General features: G+C 38.5%; 2 protein-coding genes and 1 long non-coding RNA gene across 6 annotated transcripts in view; 2 read left to right on the top strand and 1 right to left on the bottom strand.

The window, feature by feature from the left end:
* Positions 1-15: 15 nt before the first annotated feature.
* On the top strand, positions 16-12,464 carry LOC145237722 (beta-alanine-activating enzyme-like). 2 transcript variants are annotated; one of them, XM_080100694.1, is made up of 9 exons: positions 16-2,862; positions 2,917-3,089; positions 3,162-3,281; positions 3,344-3,427; positions 3,494-3,573; positions 3,932-4,049; positions 4,320-4,544; positions 5,367-5,600; positions 12,402-12,464. In XM_080100694.1, exons 1-9 carry the CDS (start codon positions 444-446, stop codon positions 12,426-12,428), a joined length of 3,480 nt encoding a protein of 1,159 aa, XP_079956820.1. In that variant the 5' UTR covers positions 16-443; the 3' UTR covers positions 12,429-12,464. The 2 variants fall into 2 exon arrangements, with proteins under 2 accessions (XP_079956820.1, XP_079956819.1); XM_080100693.1 differs by lacking the exon at positions 12,402-12,464 and adding an exon at positions 8,675-9,384.
* A 78-nt stretch (positions 12,465-12,542) lies between these two features.
* LOC145237721 (uncharacterized) overlaps positions 12,543-19,878 on the top strand; it is a 52,378-nt gene continuing 45,042 nt past the window's right edge. Inside the window, exon 1 of one of the 2 annotated variants that reach the window (XM_080100690.1) lies at positions 12,543-12,746. In XM_080100690.1, the coding sequence (XP_079956816.1) occupies positions 12,610-12,746 (137 nt within the window). In that variant the 5' untranslated portion in view covers positions 12,543-12,609. Of the gene's footprint in view, positions 12,747-18,209; positions 19,341-19,878 lie in introns of those variants that run through there. The other variant, XM_080100687.1, reaches the window with a different exon arrangement.
* LOC145237723 (uncharacterized) lies at positions 13,843-14,929 on the bottom strand. 2 transcript variants are annotated; one of them, XR_013862019.1, is made up of 2 exons: positions 14,677-14,929; positions 13,843-14,169 (listed from the first exon to the last, which is right to left on the bottom strand). It is a non-coding gene; the product is annotated as an uncharacterized LOC145237723 (long non-coding RNA). The 2 variants fall into 2 exon arrangements; XR_013862020.1 differs by having other exon boundaries at positions 13,843-14,109.

Here is a 19,878-nt window from a genome sequence, read left to right as displayed (position 1 = left end):
ACAAAATACAACGTAAAACCCAATGCACACTGTAGATTAGTGTAAGCTATCACTAGTCACTAGCGACTTATCTTTCTGGTATTCTGTAACTGTTCGCCTTTTTGTGTTGCTTCGCGCGCCACTGCAGCTAGCCGAAATAAGAAAAAAAGGGCCCCGGCATTCTCCTTTTTTCTCCCTACAGTCACGTGTAGCGCAGCGTAAGAGTTCATTGAGAGAGAAATTTACTGTTATGTTATGGCTCATTGCGTGACGCTTTGAATTTCACATAGGTCTGTTTTGCATTAAAACTTTATTTTGCTGTTCAAAATTTGTTTTATTTGCAATAAAATATACTGTTTTTGAATTTCTGTCACACAAATAGTGTACATCATTAGACAATATCCTGGGAGCTAAACTTTGTCATTTGCTGTAACTTTTGCTATTCCGATAAAATTGATACTGAAATGGTTTCTCACAAATGTTTACAAGATCTGTTTTCTGATACAGTGGATAATTTTGGTGGGAACACAGCAGTGGCATTTTACAATGAAGAATCCACAGTTAGTACTGTAACTTACAGACAGGTTTCAGATCTTGCTCTACAATTATCAAAGTGTCTGATTGAAGAATGTGGAAAAACACCTCAAACCATTGGCTTGTTTATTTCCACAAGCATTGAAGTGCCATCGATAATATTGGGTGTCCTAATCTCTGGTAACAGTTTTGCCCCAATAAGTTTAACTTCGCCTCAAAGTGTGATAGATAATTTCATATCACAAGCAAATATACATTACGTTCTGACAACTGAATTCCTTGTTGACAGGATTGTGAAAGCATCAGCCTTAAATGGTGCAAAGTTCAAGACAATTCACCTCGTGGACAATTCTAATCAACAGTCAATCAAACTTGTTTTGTGCGTCATGAACAAATATGTTAAAAAAACAATTGAACCTCATTTTGGACTTAATGTTGCATATGTGCTGTGTACATCTGGGACCACAGGGTCCCCTAAAACAGTTGCTGTTCCACATGCAAGCATTATTCCAAACATCATTCACCTGAAACAATTGTTTGGTATTTGTATGAGAGACAAAATTTCTATGCTGTCTCCTCTAACCTTCGATCCAAGTATGGTTGAAATGTTCACTGCCCTCACTTCTGGAGCAACATTAGTTTTAGTATCTGACTCACTCAAAATAAGAAGCCAACTGTTGGCACACATTTTGTTTAATGTTGCTCAGGTAACAGTTATCCAAGCAACACCCTCTCTTTTACAACAGTTTAATAATTCAGACTACCAGGAGACTATATTTTCGCTAACATCCAGCCTTAAAGTATTATCTATTGGTGGTGAGCAGTGTCCCACATACAAAACTATTAAATCGTGGATAAATCCCAAGGTTGTGCGTCCAAAATTCAGAATCTTTAATCTGTATGGTATAACTGAGGTTTCAGTTTGGTCCACCTGTTATGAATTGCCGATGGAAAAGGTAGTACAAGGTCTGGATGAACAAATACCTCTAGGTAAACCACTGTCAGAAACGTCACTGTGTTTAGTTTCAAGAGATGAAACAAGAATTTTGTACACTTTTGAGTCACAAAATATCAAGGGAAAATCTTCAGTTGTGTGTGCCAACATTGATCTGCAAGCAAAAGATTTGAAAAATGAAGACAAAATTGTAGGATATCTATGGTTAGGCAGCTCCACTCGCATATGTATAATGAATTCTGGTCAGGTCATTAACCAAAATCAAACTGATTTCAAGAACCTTCTTGGGGCAGATAAGATTGATAACAATACTGTGTACAAAAATACTGGAGATTTAGTTTGTTTACAATTTGAATCTAAAGTTGGATCTGCATGTTTGGAACCAAATTTTGAAAAGTTTTATTACATAGGAAGAACTGATTATCAAATCAAGAGAAATGGCAAAAGGATAAATATGTTATATGTCAAAAGCATGTTAGAAAAGTGTGCATGCGTGCATGTTGCTCATGTCACACAATGCAAAAATGAATCAGTCAATAAAAGCAAGCCTGTACTTCTTGCCTTTATTGTCCTAAAGCAAACTTTTATTGAAGAAATTCAATCAGCTTTTGAAATTATTGAAAGGCACGCACAGGAGTGTTTAGATAGCCACTGCATACCTGACAGGTTTCTACACATTAAACAAGTTCCTATTACTGCACATGGAAAGGTAGATGAAACAGTGTTAAGAGACATCTATGAGACTAGCAATCAAAAAAGTAAAAATGTTGCTTATCATGAAAAAACATGTCATGACACTTTTTGTCACTTCTGTAACCACAAATTGGTAAAGGATATTTTAAATAATTGTTGGATCAAATGTTTACCTTTAACAACATATGTGGACTTTGGGGATTCAGAAAGCAAAACAAATGTGTCTTTGGATTACTCACAAAATTTCCTTAAGGCAGGAGGCAATTCGCTTTTGGCTGTTAAGTTTATTACACTGGTTGAACATATGCTTCCAGTTCAGTGCAACTTGACCAAATTGTTGCATGTTGTTCTGCAAGAAACATTTCACAGTGTGTACTTGTATGTTGTGCACAGCTTGGAGCAGCATTTCAACAACTCTCAAACTAAAAGCATTAAAAGACAACATGAAGACAAAGTAATGTCTCACGGCAAAAGACAAAACCTTATGAAAACAGGCAAAACATCTAATATTTCAATTTATAGAAGAGGAGGTTTAAAGCAAGGATGTAGATTACAGATGGAAAACCAACCAACAAAACTGTGTGACAAATTTTTTGATTTAAATATCAGTGATAAATGGAAATATAACACAGGAAAATGTATTGATGCATCTCCATTGGTTTTGACTTCCACTAATGATGGCAAAGGGAAAGTTGTCATAGGTATGTTTGCATCAAGCATTATTTTACCTCACTCTAACAGTATTGCTTTAAAAGGTTCACACTCCCACTTGCTTGTCTGTTTGGAAATGCACAGTGGAGATGTATTATGGGAAACAAAGCTGGGTGATCGCATCGAGTCTTCAGCATGTCTTACACCTTGTGGCCAATTTGTTTGTGTGGGATGTTACGATACTTACATATACTTCTTTAGACTTTCAAATGGACAGGTATGGTTTCATAGAGGTTTTTTATTATAATGCACACAAATCATGACTTGTCAACATTATTTTGTGTTTCAGTTGGTTTGGAAGTTCAAAACTGAAGGTGAAGTAAAATCCTCGCCGTGTCCAGGCTGCCTTGGATCATCGCAAGTTATAGTGGGATCCCATGATGGCAATTTGTATTGTCTTGATGCTGAAGTGAGTTGCACACAGGTAGCCTTAACTCTTTAAAATATATTCATTTGCTTTGTTTAATATAGGCCAAAGAAACCACATGGATTTACAACTGTGGATCAGCTGCTGTATTTTCTTCTCCATGTCTTTGGTCAATTCATGTTGAAAAAGTACGTTTTTTGTTATTTGGACAGGAGCGCTATATTTATGAATCGTAACATGTGGTTTCTGTTTAGGGAGCTTCCCTCGATGTGACGTACGCTTGCACGTTGTCTGGAAGAGTGCTGTCGCTTTACGCAGCGACGGGAAAAGAAAGGTCAGTGAAAATGTCACTATGCTAATGTTTGTTGTTTGGGTCACTCAATGTGACCAAAGTCTACACAAAATACAAGTTGTCCAACCCATTGTTACGTGATAGAGCCTCATGGACGCCATTTTTGTCCAAACTATGCTGAATGCAATTATTTAGAGTTTACAGGAAAAATAAGCAGCCAAATTTACATAAAAAATAGCATTTTAGCTTGATTTTTATGCTCAAATGTTGGAACTCAAAGGTACAATCATTTTGCCTCATCAATTTTTCGTTAAAGCTCTACAGTTTGTAGACATCTGACATCTAAGGGTCTTTGTCGAATATTTGCAAAACAGCAATTATAACACTTATTGCGTTGCAGGTGGACGGTTGAGTTGGGAAAGCCGATATTTTCGTCCCCAGCCTGTGCGGAGAGCGGAGTTTTTGTGGGTTGCGTGGATTGCAAAATGTACATGCTGTCACACACAGACGGTACAATTGTAAGTAAATCCAATTCTTGTTACATTTAAAACAAATAAATCTGAAAAACGTCAACATGCGGTAAAGTAAACAAACAAAGTATGTGCAAAACAAATTGTATTTGGTAATTTGAAGAAGAAGCCCGCCGTTTCTGGCTTGATGCAATTGCGTCGCTAGGTAATTTTCGAAAACTTTGTTTATCATTGCTCTTTATTCATCTAATGACTGCCTAGTATCTACACAAAAAATATTTCTGTAAATTTTAAAAATACCTTTTTCTATGGTTGCAGATATGGGCCTTTTCTACTGCACAACCCATATTCTCCTCGCCGGCTATTTGCAGCGGCAGTGATGGTGTCAAAACTTTGACCTTTGGTTCTCACGACGGTGCAACATACAGTGTAGATCTGGAACATGGTAAAGAAGTTTGGAAATATCGACCCTACGAAGCTCCGGTATATGCAACTCCATACCCGTTCCAAGTGACCTGGAAAGATGAAAAGAAAGAAAATGTGGTAGGTTTGAATTAGACATAAACAACAGTTAATGCTTAACTTGGAGAATGCTCAGATTTATCTCGGTTAATGCGGATCTTCGCCTAATTCGGACAAAACTTGAGGTACAAATGATTGTAATGTGGTAAGGCTTTAACTAATCGACATCGGCATATCCCGATATTCGCTAATCTGGACAATTTTTTTGGTCCAAACGGGTCAGAATTACCGGAGCTTTACTATGGAATTTTTGAATCCAACTTTGTACCTCAAGCGAAACAAACTTTCTCTCGAAGTCAAATATATTGCCACGACTAAGGAAACTTGTAAAGAAATGCCTTCCCCATGTAGAATAGTCATTAGGTGTTTGTTACTCGACCTTGTCATTCCTTCCGGTGTTGGTCATTGAACGTCGACTGATCACTTGAACACTATACTACGCAAATTTGTTCAACAACATAACTTCTAAAGAGCCAGTGTATGTAAAATACACCTTGCAGTGGAGACATTTCAAAAATCGCTGTTGTCATCATCAGCGCATGTTATGAATTGAACTTTAACCATTGTGTCTAAGCACTAAAGAATCTTTGGCAGTTATAAATAAGCTATTGCTGCCAGACACAATGTATAAACGAGTATTGCTCTTCCAGCAGTTTTAATTACAAATATGATCGACGTTTCGACGTCCCAAACTTTGTCAGTTGTTTTTTAAGTTTAAATATGTTTTGATTTAACTTGTTTAAAGTCCATCCGTGGTGTCCCCACATACGCGAACATATTTTTAATCATTATTATTATTATTATTATTTTTTTTAAACATATTTTTAATTATTAACTCTGCAGGCTGTCGACTTGCTCGCTACGGCCTCTACCGACGGCACATTATCGATCCTAAACGCTTCCAACGGTCGCTGTGTGGCGCGCAAGAGCCTTCCCGGTCACGTGTTTTCGTCACCTGTCGTCATACCACAACAGGCGGCTGTGGGGGAATTCCCCATCGAATCTACGAACCAAGTCCTCTGTTATGTGTTTTTGGGCTGTAGAGAAGACAACATTTATATGTTCAATGTAACCAAGGTTAGTGCTATGATTCGTCTGTTTTTAGACTAAATTTAGATTAGATTAAGAATGGAAAATATTTTCCTAGAAACAGAATCAATTTTTGATGAAATAATTATATATATTTCGCCTAAACGACATTAATTAAAAATTTAAGTTGCAATAAAAATGATTTTTAAAAACTAATAACGAAACCAAACAGCTTAGTTCCGCAAGACTTTTTTTAGACTCCTGTATATTTAAATTTGAATTTGTATAATTTTTTGTCTCATTTTGTAATTACTTATGTCCTAAAATGCTTGGTTACGACATATAAATAAAGTTTAGAAAGTATTGTCAAAGGTTAAAATGTTTAATACCGTGATAGCTATGCATGACCAAAAGACCACAACGTGTCTGTTTGCCATTGACATTAACGTGTTTGTTGCTCTGTTTCTTAAGTTCACTAACCAGTCGTGATCAGTCAAATCTGCAAGTAGCGTTCATTTTATCAGTGGTAAAAGGCAGGGTTGCCATACCGTCCTTATTTGTCCTTATTTTAAAGGGAAATGTCTGAGAATTTGTTGTCCTTGTTTCGAAGAAGTGTCCTTGTTAGGACTTGTTCCTAATTTTGTCTTATTTTCCAACAGTTACAAAACTTCTAATATTTTTCTCTAGCATCTGGTGTTGCAAAACATACCAAAACATGTTTTTGCGCCTAGATTTTGAAACATCACGAAGAAAATAAGAAAAAAAATATGACATGTGGTATGACCTGTCTCGTATAAATACAAAGATTTGATCAAAAATCGGTTCGTATGAAATTACGATATCGTTTACGTTTTTAGTGTGATACTGACAACAGAAACATTGTAGAGCTTGTCCTCTTATTTTGGCATGTCAGCTACGATAGAAAATCTGACATGGTTGCTTGCCATTTCTTCCCTGGATTACGCCAGAACAAAGTACAACTCAGTTGTTTGTTTCGTTTTTTGGTTATCCTTTTTTTGGGTCCATGTCGATGGCAACCCTGGTTATAAGGTGAAGGTCTAGCTACATAAGCGTAAAACTAACATTCTTACTGTCTGTACAGCTTTGTTGGTCTATTATTTTGGAGCATGGAAGCGCATACTGAACAAGGCTATTGTCAGTGCAGACTTCCATGCCATCCTTATTGTGTGCTTGGGTATTGTTATTAAATGGCTATACGGTCGTGTCAAAAAACGTTTTTGCATGCTGGAGGAGAACGGAATGACATCTATAGATCCGTGTGCTTACGTCAATCGCCCTACGAAGGCCAAGAGCATTGATTTTTAGTCGACCTAGCCTTGATAAGAGACTGCCTGATGGCGCTGCTCTGATTGTGCTGTTAACAATTGTTTAAGCCCCTGGGAATTTGCCATTGTTAATCTGGAATGTTAGTAAGTGACCAGTGCTGCACATTTGTTGTCAGAAGCCGGTTTGAACATCATTTGCATACCGTTTGTGTTGCACTGTATATATGATTCACACTTTGTACTTTTCTAATGCAAATTGCAAGGGCATGTTTTGTTAATTGAAACGCTAGGATATTTAGTCACACAGAAAGCCAATCTCAATGGTAGTGACTAGTGATGAAGTTTAACGGCTTAGAACAGTTTTTTCACCTACTAGTTTGGGATTTGTATAGTTTTATAAATCGGTTACTAATGTTCTTACCAACAAAACTTAACCTACAATAATATGTAGTATGTTGATAGTTTAGATAGGGTTGGTAAGAATCTTGTTGTTATCCCTCGTAACTGTGACATACTGCTACTAAATTTTAAGTGAACGGTAAACGTCCAAGCAGTAAAAGATACGGAAAAAAGTATGTTTGCGTTTTTAGTAATTCCCGCTGAAAGGTGTCATCCGTTTAAGACAGTGGTTCCCAAACTTTTTCATATTTTTTTCAAAACGGTCCCTTTGCCATTATTTCGAGGGCTCGCGGTCCTTAAGCCTAAATGTGTATTTTATAAAAACTAAAGTTGATTGCAGGATTTTAGCTAATTATGCAAAATTGCGCATAACAATCATCCAAAGACAGCATATGACATCACAAACAGGACAAAAACATTACGATTGTGCGCGAACAATTGCATTTTTGATAGTTGTCATTCAATAAAGGCCGTTGTTTAGCAATGGAGACAGTCGATTCTCAATTCTACTTTGATTTAAACTTATTTAGTGGCACAAACTGACGCCAAAAAGATTATAGAATTACTTCAACCGCTTCGCGGTCCCCCAAAAATTGCCCCACGGACCCTTAAAGGACCGCGGACCCCAGTTTGGGAAACGCTGGTTTAAGACAATTAGCAAGAGATTTACACTTTTTCAGTAAACTTACCGAAAATCCGGACGTTAAATTTACGACTGCATTTTTAAAAATAATTAAACGACTAGCTGTCGGTCCCGTAATAACAATCGAAGACGACTCGATTCTAAGCACTGGAAGAATGAGTGCGCCGAATAAACAATGATTCATGTCGTAGACTGAGGGACTCATGCCAGTACTTGACGCATAACAACACCCTGTCCTCGTGGTACTATAGAGAAGCTTGTTAAAATCAACCTAGCTTCTCGTTGAGTCTAGAAATCACCCCCAGACAGCCAATGTTTCATCATCTTACCTAGCACTAGACTAGATGGTATATGAAAAATGTGTAGTAAGGGATGGGGTGATTTTTAGTGACTAGATACCCAGGTTACACATAGATTCTGATGTGTTCTTGACAAGTTGGTTTGTTCAAAATAGATCTATTTTTAGATAGAACGAGTTGTTTAGAGTTATTGTACCAGAAACTGCGTGTCTGTCTACTTTAACTTTTTTGCATGTAGAAATTTTTTATCCACCAGAAACAAATATTGTTTTGTCAATACGATTTTTATTGCTAGTTGGGATTACAAACAACTGCTAAGTAATGGACTCAAAGTTTCTTGTTATTATAACCCTGTTTAAAACGGTTCGAAAGTGTATTTAGTTACTTTGTTGTTTTTGAAGATGCATGATTTTTGTGTGTGTCAAAAGCGAGATCGCTATAGGTAGAAATGTAACGCAGAAAAGCGACTTCATAATTGTTTATTGGATGTTAAAGGTTTCTACGCAGTATGGATGGATTTCTTTCAACGATGTCTTCTGACGGGGCTGTTGGTACATTTAGGGACTAACTGTTCCTAAAACTGAATGAAACGCCATCGCTACATACGGCTTTGTTGATAAATTTTGTGATTGTTAGACTATTTGTGAGACGAGTTACATGCCGAAACATTTAACAAAAACGATTTCGCACTTTTTTATCAATATTTTATGTTACTCAAGTGGATATAACGGGTGTAACTGATTTGGCCCCAATATCAGTGATGATGGCATGAGCATTTGCCGAAACGTTTAAATATTAAAGCATGCCGCTTTTACGTCCATTTGAGCCGTTATTTTCCCCATTAAGCATTCATTTTGTTTGTTTGTGCAATATAGTCCACTTAAACTAAACGTGGTGATTATCCCAACATAGCACAATTAATTAATAAGGTGGCCAAAATAATTGTTGTGTATTGTATAAGCACGAAACGTGCGCTGACTAGAGATGGGCTCATTGTATCGTTGTTGTTTTTTCGAAAGTAAATAATGAAAAAGCAAATCAATCAGCGCAAATATGTAAACAAAAAAATGCTGCGTTCCACCACCACAAGCTAATACAGCTGATCAGTTTTACCAAATATGCGTCAACAACCACTTCAGTTCCGTTCACTAAAAACACATCGATTTATTAGGCGCCGTTTTTCAAGCACAGCGTTTGTTTGATGTGTATTCTGTTATTACAGCTCAGGGCTTGATTTTGTGGTATTGGCAGCATACGGCTTGAACGTATCCCATAAGGCCAGCACTAAACCATATGTGCTAAACCATCCCAAGTGCTATTAAAGGCGCCCTATAGCACCGGTAAGTGGCCCTCTGATCGTCACTGGTGTTTAGTTAAGTCAGCGTAGGCTACATTGCGATCTATGTGAATTGCGAGAAATAGTGGCAAGCGTTTTTACCGAATTTTTCCCTACGCGTTAAGATGGATAGCGTTCTAACTCATAGCGACGTGTGCTAAACCCGGTTAGTTAACAGGATGCCCTTTCTGTTCTAGATTGCAGAGCTGTGGTTAAATGTAACATAGCTTGAGTTAGCCGGTACAGGGATGTTTGGAAACATGTGTTTTACAGCTTTTTGCCGGTGAGTCTTGTTGCAAGGCGGTTGCTGTGAATGCACAGGTATTTAAATACATGAGTTGTGTAGGAAAATGCCAGCTGATGTAGCCTGCGGTTGAAAATATATAGGGTATAGTAATATGAGGTAATTCTGTTTGAAATTTTTAAATGTGACGCTGTGACTTTACAGTATTAAATGTAAACTTACATAATGCCTTATTTAAATAGAATTCTATAAACCTGTGGAAAATAAACATAATGTTTTATTACTTGTTGTTTAAAGTCGTTAGAGTAAAAATGAGGCAGTATATAAAAATTGCAGTCACGAAGTACACAGATTTTGTATGTATTATTACATTGCGTTTTATCAGTTTAACTTTAAAAACGCGTTCGCATGATTTTGTATGTTGAAATCGTTTCGGGTATATTTGATTTTAAATTGTTTAGAAGGCGGCGTGTTATAGGACAGTACTTATGACCTAAATATCATGTCGTTTTTATCGAGGATTCTCTCCCGTACGCACATATGCGACTTCCTGTGCATTAACTGGCATTTCCGCGGCATGAAGTGAAATAAATCAAGACTTTAAACAGCTAGGGTGAATAACCCACACAAACAGCACAAAAGCTTAAAGGGGATTACCAAAAACGCAATCAATTTACTGACAACTTGTACTGTTTTGTAGTTCACAAAAATGTTACATAGTCTGCTTGCGGTCGCTCACGTGTTTTTGCGCACGTGCTGTATGCGTTGCAGTTTTTTTTTTCTGAACAAGGTTTAACAAGTGTTACTGGAATATCTATAATGCTGCCTTGCTTCTATAGAGTGATATTTGCAGACAAGCCCTTTAGGTTAAAAGCGGTGGTTCTCAGCCATATACTGATCGCGTACCAACTGACTACTTTTTCTATTACTGCGTACAACCTAACGTAAAGACTGTTTGAATGGGTAGACCAGAGATGGGCCTATTTTTCTTGACCGGTTTAGCATATTTCTGAAACCAGCAAAGGTTAGCAATTCCAGAATGTCTAAAACACGAGTTTCGTCTAAAACCAGGGCTGATCAGTTGGGTCAGTTGTGTTATATTTCTTGATCTAACCTGCATGAAGTATATAAAGTTACTCGCCTAACACCTGAAAAGCCCAGGCGCAGGTTGAGAAGCAATGGGTTAGAGGCAGTGAAGCACCGTTTCTAATTAACCTATTGGGTACATCAAAGTAAGGAATAGGAGATGTGGTGTCAAAATTAAGGTTGTGTAAACCCATTTGTGTAAAAGTAAACTTAAACTGTATATTCGGTCAAATAATCACAGCCGAGCGAATTAAACTGAATTGCAAATTTAAGTGGTTTTAGAAAGAATCGCGTATTGTCAATGTAGGTAAACTCGTTATACTACGCCAGGCCTCTTGAAGGCGTCATACCCAATTAGCCGATCACCAATCATTTTCATTGATGTTTCAGGGCTGATCCCAGTATTGAGTTCATGTACGTAAGATCGTTTACTTACTCCTGAAAGTGAAAAAATGAGCTGAACAAAGCCTATGTTGCAAAAACGATGAATAGTTGAATGACTGCGTTTAGTTTTGTAGGATGGTTGTGAAACTGTGGGCATTGCTTTCACACATGCGAGAAGTTCGGTTTCAGTCTAGTTAAAGCTTTGGTTAACCGAAATTACGGTGCATCCATAGTAAAACGAAGATAAGGTTCATTACAACAAAGTCGATGTTCTATTTATATTCGGGTTTTAGCCAGGCTTCCCATCGACATGATCTCCAAAATAAGGACAACTAAAATATATTAGACTTTCATACTAAACGAAACAAACGCAGGGTTCCCGCGGGTATGGAAAACCTGGAAAAGTTATGTAATTTAAATTTGTATTTTTAAGGCCTGGAAAAGTTTTGAAAAACGCCAACTTTTGCGAAAGTCCTTGAAAAAGTGTGGAATTTGGCGCCTGTTTTACCCTGAAAATGCCAGATAGAGATATGAATTACAAATTACGCAACGTTTGTATATTCGTTGCAATTGCAAGTGTGGTAAATTGGATGCATTTCCCAAAGACTCTTTGAAATTTGGGTTTTTTTTTCTTGATAAGTTTTGGAAAAGTCATGGAATTTATAAACAAAAATTGTGCGGGAACCCTGCAAACGTTTTTGAACATATCTTTGTATTTGTAAGAACCGTGACATATCACATGCCATATATTTGGCCAGAAGCAAACTGTTTGAGCAACTCATTGTTCGTAGAAAATACTTGCATCTCGCGACAGCTCGGGTCCAAGTTTTGTTTATTGTAACAGAGATTTGACGTGAAAATAAGACAAAATAAGGGCTCCAGTCAAAAAGAAGGAGATTTCTTAGAAATAAGGACTATAATTTTTTTGTAAAGACTATAAAGACATTGCGCTTGGACAAATCTTTAGAAATAAGGACGGTATTGCAGCCCTGGCTATAGCCAACTGCAAAACGCGATTTTGCCATTATTCCTTATTTCTGTCTATTTATACGTAGACTATTTTTAAAATGTTGACCGTATTTAATATGTGATTATATTTACATTTTCGCCAATTTATGTGAAACCAAAGTCGTGCAGAATATAAGGTTCAAATATTTGTACTTTGTTTGCAGACTTCAGAACATCAAACTTTGGAATAGCTGAAAAACTGTATGATACCACTGTGCAACATCGCATAACCATTCAGCACACACGTTCACTAAAGACCTATCAGCCAAGACAACGACTTATCTATCTCTACATTCTGGCTTTAAGTGCGCCATGCCAGCACGCAATCTTGTCCAGGTTTAAATTGGAATAACGATTTTCGCTGAATGAAATATGCAGACACCCCGCAGTATGCAACGAAATAACTCGTCCAGTATGCTAAACCCTTTTTTATCCGCTGGCTGCTTTGGAAAGTTGGGACGAAGCGCATCTACAGGAGGAATAGCAGAGGATAGGGACTACTACACAGTGTAAGTTAATTTTTTGATTTTTTGACTGTTGCAAATGGGGTGTGGTAACACTATATAGGCCAGTTTACCATACCGTGCCTATTTGTGTATGATTTGTTTAAAGATTTAGATAAACAGCGTCTTAGAACATATAATTGTCCTTATTTTTAGGAAATGTCCTTGATTTGGGCTTGTGCCGCTATGTTTTCTTGGTTGTATGCATTTTTCTATCTTTTTCGCGATAATGAGACTTTTTCATATTTACACTTTTGACATTGTTGAGCAATATTACCACTATGTAAAACTCTTGGGTTGGTGTGGAAATCTATTTTGTCTCTGAAGCTTGTTTTTTTTACTTAAACTCTTTAACATGAGTTGCAAAAAATTCAAAAAATCAAAATTAATTTTAATTTTAAATAGGAAGTAGGCAGTTTCGTTCCATGGCCTGACTTGACTTGCTGTGAACTGCGTTGCTTAATGATCTTGAAACTTACCTTTGCTAAATGCATTTGAGGTATTGATGTAGGCACAAAGTACAGGTTGGTTTTAATTTGTTGCCAAAGATCCGGTGGAGGGCGCCACGCATCCAGTGATCGCCATGTTTGTTGTCGTGTGTTTTGTTTTTCTAACACATATCAGTGTAGGCTGTTTATCAGGTCTATGACGCCTTTCCTTCCGAAATAATTGGTTTACCTATGACGCCCGGCTCTTTATTGAACTGTCAATTACTCTGGAAGTGTTATCAATACTAGGTCGTTTATAATCCAACATTAAAGATCTTTTTATGTGAAATCACTTGCTATTGTTATTTTCCAATTACCACTGTGGAAATGCCTCGTAAAAATCTCACCAACTTTATTTGTATTGTGGCTTCAATTTGTATTTGCAACAACTCGTTGGCGCCAGCGCGGTTTTCAGTCCCAGCTACAGCAACATTCAGGGAGTTGTGAATGGAGCGCAACGGTTTAAACTAGCAAGCTACCGAGTTATAACCACTAAAACCGCACTTTATCGAAACCTAACCCGGCCCTATCCCGTTACACCTCGTTCCAGCCACTACAATAACGGGTGGGGCGATCAGTAATTCTCTCGTAAAACAGCGAGAAACAAGCGTATCTTACAAGCTCCTTGCGCGTGTTCTAAAACGCCAGGTTTTAATTACATCATGAACAGGTGTCGTATACATAATCGATGCAGCTCAGAGATGCTTTACGATGCAGGACTTACTGCCGTGAAGTCAGACCAGCGGATATATGTTCACCAACACAGACCTTGGTATTGTTTCCGTGTTCTTAGGTTTGATCGTCCCGTCAGCAAGTGCTGCGCTGGCATGCGTCCACGCGTTTCTTGTTGTTGACGTCTGCTTGTTTGTTCCTATGCGTAACTGAAAGGAAATTGCCGTCACTGTATGAGATGTGATAGGATCAGATGCACATGCTGGTGCCTTGAAATGAGATTACTGAAGTTTAGGTGTAACCAAGAGGCAGTGTTAAAACCATATTGTTAGGACAGTGGTTCTCAGCTGATTGTCCATGATGATTTTTCAGATGGTTCATAGGACGTTAATTATATATGGTGTTAAACTGAAAATAATTGCATAGAATTTATTGTATATATTTAGGACGAAAAAAGCTTATCCAAGTTATTGGCGTTCTATTGTTAGCTGTCAATTGTTTGATGTCACTCCTCGGAATGCATTTCAAGCCTATATGCTTGTTGTGGATGCTTTCTTTATCCTTAGTTAACAATGGACTGACCAACGTTATTTATTTAATTGAACTGTTGCTACATGGCCTGAAACGAGTTAAGAATCAGTATGTTAGGAGATGCAATTTTGGTGTGAAAGTTTAGCCTATGAAGGGATCTTATGTGGCTTCAGTGATCGTTTTAAGTGATCGTTTTAATCAAAGACGTAGTAGAATAGAAATAGTCGTAAATCACAAATACTCACGACAGACGATTCCGGTTTCATATACTCTTTCATACACGAAAAATAAAACAGTCGAAAATTTCAGCACTCTTGAATCATTGTGCGTATATGCCTATTCCGGTTTCATATACTCTTTCATACACGAAAAATAAAACAGTCTTAATTTTCAGCACTCTTGAATCATTGTGCGTATCGTATGCCTATCGCAAATTGCTGATGCCATCAGTTTCGCCTAATTAAGTGACATCATTAGTCCATATTTAAGTAGGAATCGAAAAAATAAATGAAGTAGTTTGTACCCGCAGAAATATATTTAAGTTGTTTAATTTTAACAGTATTGAAATCTGCAAATAAAGTTAAGAACGTCAGACTTGATCTACATCCAAATTAGGAAAATATAATTTTTCAATTTTCATCTTGCGCTTTCAATTGTCATTAGTTGGGCTGATTTACGACATTACAAGAGCCAATAGTTTTCCTTTTGTCAAAGACACTTAAATTGTGATTTACGACCTCAAATTTCGACAGCACATCGATTCTTCGCTAGCAGCTGACGCTAGTTGTTGTTTCGTTGTCGCGATGCAAGTATACAAGCCTTAAACTCGGCACTTCGGGTACCACCGCCGGCTTAATACGCTTACAAAGGGTGTCAGAACGTTGCTCCTTTATTCACTTCCGCTCGTGCAGTTACGCGACGATGCGCGATTTATTTACGCGGCTCTGCGTAATGGGGCTTGCCGTGCAGCTACGACTGTCGCTAAGATCCGACATAGCTTCTGTTAGTCGGAGTGCATGGTGCAGACACAGACGCGACAGTGTGGCGCTGATTATGTTATTTGAGGCCACATAAGCAGACAGTCGTTTAGGTTTGCAGTTGGTAATGGACAGATTAGAATATAACGGAGTGTGATACACAGGCAAATGTGCGCCGTTAGTCATATATGACGTGTTGTTAGGCCCACTACATTTGCTGTCAGAACGAGCTTAGAAATTTAGAAAAGTAATGATGCGTTGTTATCATTCAAAACAGACCCATTCAGTTGAAGCGTGTTGTTTTTGAGCTTACAACGTTTTAGTTGACAGATTATGACGAAGGGGTAGTCCCTTTACTGTCGTTTTTTATTTGACCTTTGTACTAATTTGTCAATGTTTTATAGTACACAAATTTTCCATGTGTTCAAATGATGAAAAGACTACAGTTGTGAAAAACATATTTGGGTTTGTAAAGTTTGTTTACAAATTTACAGTGATGAAAAATTATTCATGTTTACCAATTTTGTTTACAGTTGTGACAAATCAGTTAATTCACATATTTTGTTTACTGGATTACAGTTGTGAAAAATTAGTTTAGTTTTCAAGTTCTTGAATTTATTGTAACCCTAAAACAACCATACAGTGAGCGAATTCCAACAGGCAGGCCAGACTTTAGCAGTTAAGGGAAAATGTGCAGGAAATCGATCGCTTGCCAGACACCAGATTTGCCGGACTAATCGATAAAAACGACAGCATTGCTCTCTTGGCCGCGCGACGCTCACGCAGAAACTGAGAGAAAAATCACAAACGTACGAAGTTCAATACCTCAAATCCCTTGTCGAATAAAAAATCTCACGATCGCGAAGCAATTGGATGAATGTTTGCGCACAGGGGGTTCACGCAGTCCAACATATCTACGTTGTCTTTTCCCATGAGTCGAACTACGTGTCAATCACAGATAACTACGTCATCCAAGTCTAGTTTGCCTTGAAAATTTTCAGCGCATTGTTCGACCTAAAATAGCAGTCATACGAAAGCGCGATCAAGTTAGGTCAGAATCAAAATTAGCTTTTTCCAAAATTATCCGTTTTTAATCAAAATTAGCTTGTTTCAAAGTTATTTTTTAGAAAAATAAGCTTTTTTTGACAAAATCAAAAAAATCTTAAAAATTTCAGCAGAATGTTCCACCTAAAAAAGCCGTTCTCCGTTTGAAGATAAAGCGATCAAGTTAAATCAAAATCAAATTTAGCTTTTTTCGGAACACTTGGATTTTAATATTAATTACGCCATTGCAAAAAGATGAATTGCTTAGCGTTTTTCGGAATTTTGTGAATAATCACACCATTTCAAAAAAGCTAACTGATTCGTGCTTAAAACTAGCTCGACACTCAAAGTCAAGTTGGCCTTGTAAATAACAAAAAAGTTAGAAAAAAAACAACCAAACTAGGTCAGAAATAAAATTAGCTGTTTCGGGACTAAATGCTAATTAAGTCTTGTTAAAAGGCTAGTTGATTTTGATGTATGAAACTAATTCAACTCAGTCAAAACTAAACTCGTTTGTTGTGAACGCGATGCGCCCGCTTCCCTTGTGACGTGCGCCGTGACGTAACCGAGCCTTTCCCGACTTTTATGGGGAAAACAATCACGACTCTTGCCGAATGCCCGCGACGTCAACTTTCCCCACTGCCTCAAGAGCGCTTTTGTGAGACTAGTCGGGAAACTGGTAAGCAATTGTGCGGGCGAATACTTGTAGGTCACCGGCAATACGCGTCTTAAAGGCAACAATACCCAGACGCCTGCTGTTTTGTAGGGTACGTTCACCAGCGGGACAGAGCAGTCAGTGAGTGGTCAGTCAAGTGAGGCTAATTGGTGTAGATTCCAGACCAGATTGCTGGACAGTGACAGATTGCTTGTGCTAGTGATGTAAAGTAGTCTTCAATACATAGGCTTGCAGAATAGAGTTAGTTTTGTGCTACAACAGCCCAATGTTTCTTGTAAGAAACAAACAAGTTAATATGTTTGTATATAACATTTTCGCTTTTCGACAGCAAAGTTACTGTCGGAACGTCATGTCGTCATGTTCTACAAATATATTGGCTTGTTTGTTTCTTGTAAGAATCTTTTAAACCGTGAATTGTGTTTCAAAGTCCAATATTGAAATTGGAAAATGTGAGTTAATTCGTTGAGAGTAAGTACTTTTACGTGTGTATATAAAACAACACAAAATTTAAAAAGGCAATGGGCAAATGCACAGATCTCGTTGAAAACGATTTTTAACCTGAAATTTTGGCCAATAGATCTGGGATTTAAGAGCTGCTTTGTTGCGGGTACTAAAAACGGTTAACTTACGCAATAGCATAAAGGCAACAATACGTAAAGTCTGTCAGCTGGTTATGCTTTTTTAAATGTTCTTTATCACGAGTTAGACGTTAAACCGCGATCGTGACCGTTTCAGCGCAGTTTAACGGGAAAGAGTAATTTGGAGTTTGCGACTTTCCAGGGATCATTCGGGCACGGAGGCTTCAACAATCTTTATTAGGCCACAAGTCTTAATGTTAGCGCACGCCGCACGGCAATGTACCACGTCGATGTCGATCCCAAAATACATTGTGACGCTATACGGGTATTCTCGATAGTTAATTCTTATTGCTAGTGTCAGTAGGCTGATTGTTTGGCGCAGTTCCGGGCGCTGGGAACTGATGAGTCTTAGCGCGAATCAGGTTAGTTGTAAGGTGACTGGCTGCTATTTTGGAAGGTCTTGCTTCCGTTCTTGGATACACTATTAATTTCCTCTTGCGTAGATCTCAACTCCAGCAGCATAGGTATGCTATAGGTTGACTTTAAAGAGCCCGTTGAGTAATCCATGTGAAGAGGCTGTGTCCTTTTTTCCCTATGGCAGCTGTGTTTGCCAGTCCGTTGAGGAACACTATGGATAATAGCTCAATCGAGACGCCAGCCCACGAAGACACCAACAGCAACCTGCTCGATTCAGTGCTTACAGTGTTCGACAGAAAAAAATCGTTCGGCGACCCCATGGAGGACAAAATCTCGCTTGACGAGAACTCTAACAAGGCTGAAGGGGTGTTTGATTTGATACCAGAAGGCGCTGGCGCCCAAGGAACATCCGAATTCGCAGTTTACGCTAAAAACTTGGGTCGACGGCCCCGCTCGCCACCACCGAAGCCTAAACGAAGTAAATCAAGGAACGTTACCGGTTCTACTGACTCTGAAAACAGCGCGGATCGTCCAAGCAGTATCAGCTCTGAACTGCAGGAAATCATCGAGTCGGCGTTTGGTAATGAACGTGCCGAGGCTCTAGCGAGCGGCGGTCGTTGCCAGCTGGATATAAGTCGACGTCTTTTGCCCGGAACACCACACCCTACGCCAGAACACGACGTATGCGAGTTGGATTTCGATGTGAAACCTGTCTCTCGGGACAGCTCACTGGCTGAGAAGGATGAAGGGTCGACACCAAGCCGCAACGTCGATGCTAAATCAATTGACTCTATGGCGTACATCGATGACAGTGATGGCGATCCCTATGACTACACCCTCGGAAGAAAGTCAAACAGCACCTTGGCTCTGGACTGTATTTCTTTTAGCAGCGCCCTCTCGGATGGCCGCAGCTCCATAGACTGGGCTCTGGAAGACGATGATGTAGCCGCCGAGGCTGAAATTAACCCTGAAACCGCTTCTTTGGTGTCGTTTACCACCACACCTAGTACTTCGCCTGTAAATGGCAAAGAGGTAAAGAGTAAACGTAACAAGGAGATGCTGCGCAAGCAAATATCAAAAGCTGTGGCCCAGAAGGTTAAGATGGGAGCGCTCTTTGACGCTGCCGCTGGGAATGCCGGGGATCAGTTGAAAAAGATCAAGCGCATGAAAAGCGTCCGCTTTCCGGGGTCGAAGTCTCGTCAGGCTCGTGGCAACAAGTAAGTTTTCAATTAGACTGAGGTTGATCGATTGTTGCTGGTAAAAGCAAGCGTCTGTCCTCTGTGTGTTTGCGTGGCATTTTCTTGCCAGTTAAGATGGAAATTTATGTTTTTTGGTGCGCTATCCACCAAAAAAATATAAATATGTGTTTCGGTCTGTTGAGAATCCCATCAGAACCCACTAAACAGGATATTTACTCGTTCTATTTGAATAAAGTACCGATGATGCTGTAAAGGCGAAATATGTCTTAAATGGATAATAATAATGAATGACTAATTGTGTTCATAAATTTGAATCACGATATTTACTGTTAAAAATGTATCATTGCCTTCAACGTAAAGCCTGAACGCATTGGCAAAACAGTTGTGATGTATTAGAGTTGAAACAAAGTCTTCTAGCTTTATTTCCTGGCCTTGCATAACTGGGAAGTTCAATCAGGCAGGGCTTCAGTTAGTCATACTGTTGTCATATGACGCTATTGCACGGGTTGTATGCGACAACCCGTTATTGTTTGCAGTTCGAAAATATTTTTTTGGA

This window comes from Phallusia mammillata, chromosome 7, assembly GCF_965637545.1.
Source record: "Phallusia mammillata chromosome 7, kaPhaMamm4.hap1.1, whole genome shotgun sequence".
NCBI classification, from domain to species: domain Eukaryota; kingdom Metazoa; phylum Chordata; class Ascidiacea; order Phlebobranchia; family Ascidiidae; genus Phallusia; species Phallusia mammillata.
Note: the sequence above shows the minus strand (reverse complement) of the source record. Positions and strands in the feature narration are given on the sequence as shown.

Coding starts and splice junctions, on each gene's coding strand:
- LOC145237722 (XM_080100693.1), top strand. CDS start 444: ATGGTTTCTCACAAATGTTTACAAGATCTGTTTTCTGATACAGTGGAT. Junction 3,090..3,161: donor TTAGACTTTCAAATGGACAG/GTATGGTTTCAT, acceptor TTTGTGTTTCAG/TTGGTTTGGAAGTTCAAAAC. Junction 3,574..3,931: donor GCAGCGACGGGAAAAGAAAG/GTCAGTGAAAAT, acceptor ATTGCGTTGCAG/GTGGACGGTTGAGTTGGGAA.